General features: G+C 45.3%; 2 protein-coding genes across 2 annotated transcripts; one reads left to right on the top strand and one right to left on the bottom strand.

Moving 5' to 3' along the window:
* Positions 1-1,014: 1,014 nt before the first annotated feature.
* LOC134444563 (glucosidase 2 subunit beta-like) lies at positions 1,015-2,241 on the top strand. The gene is made up of 2 exons (XM_063193832.1): positions 1,015-1,595; positions 1,869-2,241. Exons 1-2 carry the CDS (start codon positions 1,281-1,283, stop codon positions 2,232-2,234), a joined length of 681 nt encoding a protein of 226 aa, XP_063049902.1. The 5' UTR covers positions 1,015-1,280; the 3' UTR covers positions 2,235-2,241.
* A 757-nt stretch (positions 2,242-2,998) lies between these two features.
* On the bottom strand, positions 2,999-4,588 carry LOC134444562 (uncharacterized). The gene is made up of 2 exons (XM_063193831.1): positions 3,776-4,588; positions 2,999-3,444 (listed from the first exon to the last, which is right to left on the bottom strand). Exons 1-2 carry the CDS (start codon positions 4,446-4,448, stop codon positions 2,999-3,001), a joined length of 1,119 nt encoding a protein of 372 aa, XP_063049901.1. The 5' UTR covers positions 4,449-4,588.
* Positions 4,589-5,533: the final 945 nt, after the last annotated feature.

Raw genomic sequence — 5,533 nt, 5'->3', positions numbered from 1 at the left:
AATACAAATAAAACAGCATATAAACATGCATTGATTGATTGTAGGCAATAATAAAATATCAATTTAATAATAATTAATAACAATTAATAATAAGCTTAATTGTTAACCGTGTACATGTGGATAATTCATACACTGACACAATAATATTGATGCAATTTTTGTTACCTTTTCTTACATTGCCTCTTGAAAATATTGGAAATAGCCTAAATCATGGGCTACCAGACAGCTTTTGTCTCCCTTGTGTATTTGGTACCTTACCGGTCATCACACAATAGGCTATGTCACCGCTAAAGTGCGGCCCGGCCCCTTGTTCATTTTCCTGTATTCGGCCCTCACTAAAAAAGTTTGGACACCCCTGGTTTAGCCGATGGAACGTCAGTGCCGTCGAAGCAACGAAGGAGGGAGTGTGAGAGAGAAGCGGTGCCCTTTCTATGTGTGTGCAGAGTGTGAGTGAGTTTGCGCGTGCGCTGTTGTTACAAGAAGTGTTACAAGTGTTACAACTATCCCTCCATGTAGTGTTCTGATTTTTGTCGATGTAACAAAAGGGAGACATAAAACCTGTGCCATTTTATTAGAAGTAGCCGTTTTAAATACCACTCAAATGTATTAAAAATACAGTATGTTATTTCATTTTAAATACCATTTAGATTGTGTGTGTTTACATTTATGTATTGTTGTCATCTGTCTATTTTTATTGTTTTGGGTTTCTACCCCGCCCCCCAGTGTTGTCAAGTTGAAAAGTGTTTTGAGTGTTTCAAGCCTTCATACTTTCAAGGGAAATATCAAACTAGTCTTGAAGTGAATAACCCAGGCCTGTCCAGAGAAATGGACAAGAGAAAGTACAATAGGCCTACAGGAAGTTACTGTAGTTTTTATTACACAAAACTAATATAAATTAATGTAATGACGATAATGTAGTTTTGCAATATATTAACCATTTGGCTATTGAAATAACATGTTTAAGAACAACACAGTGTGATAGGTCAAAAGTACTGTATTTTACCTCCCAGCTTTGTTTCCACAGAATGAGGTCAAGGAAAAGGACCACCGTAAAGGCCCATTTATACCCTACGGTAATTACGGAAACGGACGCTTTCGTCCGGTTCCGGGGGTTGTTTCATCCGTCAGTTTGTCCGTTGGTCAAGAGCTTAGCAATCCGGTGAGCTCCGGACGAAACGGAGCAATACCAGCGGAATTCATGGGGGCAGTAGCGAGTCAGATGCGTCTTGGCTCCGGAAGTTGTGGAGGAAGAAGAAGAGCAATGTTTTGGATATTTAAAAATGGCGGCAATGGAGGAGAAAATATGCGAGATGGTGCGGGGGTACATACATCTCTATGACAGTACGGTGCCTGGACATAGAGACAAACAACGATGCCGAAATAGTTGGGAAGAGATTGCGACTGCGTTAGGTCTGACGGCAAAAGAGGCACAAGCCAAGTGGAACTTGGCAAGGGACAAATTTGTCCGAGCACACAGGGATGCCGTTTCCAAAAGGAGTGGGGATGCTGCCGGGGGACCTGAACACCCGATTTTACGCCGACTTGCATGGTTAAAGGTCCATATTAAACACAGGCGGACATCGTCCAACTTTGACGTAAGTGTTCTTTTTGCGTGTTTTCATATTCTTTCCTTCCTTCTTTTCTTTTGTCAGTGTGTGTGTGTGTGTGTGTGTGTGTGTGTGTGAATACCTCACGGTCTCTGCATTCGTTTGTTTACTCTGCTCCCCCTGTGTATGTGTGTGTGTGTTTGTGTGCGTGTCTGTTTTGAATGCCCCCACAGTCTCTAGGATGGTTGGTCTTTTTTGCAACATATAATTATATGCCAAACTGCATTTCAATACTGGTACTCTGTTATTGTTTACTTCTAGTGTGAAGTGCATGACGAGGTGCAAATGGAGGAGCAGCAGGAGGAGGAGGAGGAGGAGGAGGAGGAGGAAGAAGAACAACAACAACAGGAGGAAGGTGGTACTACACCACAGACACCCACACACCGTCCACCCACACCAAGGCCTGCATCCCACAACACGAGAACACCCAAAAGGAAGAGGGACGACGTTGACCCAGTTGGTGCTGCCCTGCTTGGCAGGCTTGCGGAGCTGCGCCAGGAGTCCCAACAGAGGGATATGTTCAGCTCGTTCACCAACTATCTGAACTCTTTCCTTCATGACCTCCCACCAGCTGATGGCAAGAAGCTGGTGAAGGAAATTCAACAGTTGATGCTGTCTTACAATTAATCCCTTTTGGGGAAAAAATCTGTTGTTTTTGTTTTTGCTGTTTGAAGTTTGAAGTTAATTCTGTTCTGATCGTATTCACTTTATTTTATGTTATGTTGCACTTTATTACTTTATTTTATGTTGCACTTTACACACCGCTGTTGTGTTGTTCTGAATGTTTTGCGAATGTGTAATACTTGAACGTGTATTCAACATGTCTTGTGCTTTCATAGCACCTGTTTTTTTCCCTGTGATTTTATATGGACCTTTAACCATGCCAGCTCCTGTTCTGGCCTCCTAGCAGCATCCCCACTCCTTTTGGAAAAGGTATCCCTTTAATAAATTATTAATAAATAAACATTGTAGTAGGCTACCATTTGATTGTTGTCATGTAAAGTATCATCATAGGTAGTAGACAGGTATTGTAATAACACTGTTTATTAAGATGTCTTACCATTACATTTTAACATTAACTTAACAATTCATTCATTCAATTCGCGTAACAAGACATTAACAATTCATTGGCAAAGCAGCAGGTCCCAGGGAGCACAAAGTTGAAAAAAAGTTAAACACCACCTCTTAAACAGATGTGTAACCAGGTGTGTAACCAGTAAGGCGCAGAGTGTCATCAGTACATTTTCTTTTCACATTTTCTAAAATATATATCAATAATCAAATAGTGTTGTCACCTGTTAGTACATGCATAGAAAATATTATTTTAAAAAACATTCAAATTCAATTGATTGACTTTCCAATAATGGGAATAATATGTAATGATTTCATGATCAAATATTAAGAAGTGTGCCGCGACGCACATGCTGGTCCTGCCACTCCAGCCTTCCCTGGTCTGTCTGGAAATACTCTTTGAATATTTCCCTCACAGCCAACCCATCCTGGGTGGACCTCGCTGATGTGATGCGACGGGCCGGTGTGAGGTTGGTGTCTTGCTGAACAATCACCCTCCACTCTCCAGGCACCCCACCCCTGTCAGCCATTCCAGGGGGGATGTACTGCCTTTCCTCTGGCAGGCCCTCATCTCCTTTGGCCAGGAAGTTATGAAGAGCGATGCAGGCCTTGGTCACTACCTCTGCTGTCTCCACAGAGGACTCAATGGCATGGGCCATCACTCTCCACCGGGCAGCAAGAATGCCGAAAGAGTTCTCAATCACCCGCCTGGCTCTGCTGTGCCTGTAGTTATAGACCTTTTGGTCATGAGACAGCTGTTGAGATCCTGTAAGCATAAAACATTTGCATTAGAACAACCTGCCCCTTCTATAATAATAGGACCAAGCATGACCAAGACAGACATTAACATGATCTTTTTAGGTTATGAGTTGCACTGGACAGCAGGGTAGGCACGCGGTGGATTTGATATTTTCAGAAGATAAATTATAGCGTTGTTGCAAGAGTGTATTACAAGTTGTGTAATTAATTAACCAAACGGCAAGAAAAAAGGCACCGACCATCATAAGCACAAAATATACATTGTCGGTGCCTTTTTTCTTGCCGTTTGGTTAATTCATTACACAACTTTACATAAACATTGACACGCACACACGCACCTGGATATGGGCGCATCAGGTTGATCTTTTGCGGGAAAGCCTCATCCGCGACGAAAACAGGAGGGGTCAACACATCTGTCCCTGGCAGAGGAGCGCACGGCAGCAGTGGGAGGGAACCGTCGATCAACTTTTTGCCAAACTTGCTCCTGGAGAGGACGCCACCATCGCTCTCCTTACCGTGGGCCCCAACATGTACATAGGTGAACCTGTACTTCGCGTCACAAGCCGCCATAAGCACAAAGCTGAAATAGCCCCGGTAGTTGAAGAAACTACTCCCACTCTTGGCTGGCGCTTTGATTCGAACATGTTTTCCGTCGATGGCTCCGACGCAGTTCGGGTAGTTCCACCGCTCCCAAAAGCCATCGCGGATTGGTTCCCAATTGGTGGGGAACTTCACCTCCTCTTGCAACACTGCCCACAAAGCAAGACACACCTCCTTGACTATTTGACAGACCGTCGCTGTGCCCAGTTTGTAGCTGCCTGCCAGAGCATTCTGCGAGATGCCGTGTGCCAAGTGCCGCAAGGTCACTGCCAGACGCTCCATCGGGCCCACCGGTGACCTGTGACTTTCCCCGTGCTGTATGAAGGGCATGACCCGGGCGAGTAGACAATCGAAGGTCGCTACTGACATTCGGAAGTATCCGAAGTGCTTTTCTGGATCCTTCTCACGCATTGGCAACACCAGGGACACAAATTCCCCATCCTCCAGTCGAGTTAAATTAAGTGGTCGCACGCCCCATCTTCTAGTGCGCCGAGTTTTTTTGTTCTTTTTATAATGCTGCCAAAGCAGATAAAGCACGGTAACCTCTTCAATAGACGCCATGTTTATCGAACCCGCGGCAATTTAATACGACCCAATACCGCCCTCTAGAGGATTTCTTGTGAACGTCCGCATTACGGACGGAGGTATAAACAGAAGCTCCGGGAGCAACGTGTGGACCGGAAAGGTGAATTTCGTCCGGTTCCGTAGGGTATAAATGGGCCTTAAGAGGTGTTTCAAGGGAAACATTAGTAGATGCTGCCAGGGAGGTAGCCAGAGGCGGCTCCGTCTGTTCAGTGGCCAGGTCACATCATAAAAGCAAGAAGCTGCTAGAATCAGGCAGCAACCAATTACCCCCAGTGGGGTATTCAAGACACAGGCAGGTGTTTTCAAGTGCCCAGGAGTAGAAGCTGTGCAACTATCTCAGGACAGCTTCTGGTATGTACTTTGGGCTTTGCCCACGAGAGGTAGGCTGTACAGTAGAGAGGCAGAAAGTTAGGGTTTAACATTGCATTAGGGAAAGTTGCAGTGTAGGTTAAATGTGTTTTTCTCAGTCTCAGTTACATGGACATTAATCTGGATTTTGTCACATTTTCAGGTCAGGAAAATGTAGCTTGCGTTAGTTCTGCCAGGAAGGACTCAATTATCACCCATCATGCCACGGCCAATCAGAGGCCATCTTCTCATGTTTAAAATGACATGTCTGACTCACCCTTCTCGGCTACTTCAGGTGCCGACGGCGAAAATACCGTCGTGCCAGCACTCTCGGCACGTTACCCGAATCCAAGTTTCTCGCTGTCATGTCAGAGTCTACCGACAATTTCGTGATCGAGGAAGCCAATGAGGAAGAAGAAGAACCAATCCCTGTGCGCCGGAGTTCTCGGATCCTGGCTAGGGACCCGAGTCTCACTTCCTGGGCTGCTGCTGAACTCTGGAAGCGCGCAATGTCCCCGTTGCAGACGGCGCCTCGAAGGACGATCTGCTCCAGCTCGCATCCT

Source organism: Engraulis encrasicolus, unplaced genomic scaffold, assembly GCF_034702125.1.
Source record: "Engraulis encrasicolus isolate BLACKSEA-1 unplaced genomic scaffold, IST_EnEncr_1.0 scaffold_597_np1212, whole genome shotgun sequence".
Lineage (NCBI taxonomy): Eukaryota > Metazoa > Chordata > Actinopteri > Clupeiformes > Engraulidae > Engraulis > Engraulis encrasicolus.
This window is presented reverse-complemented; position numbering and strand designations above follow the sequence as displayed.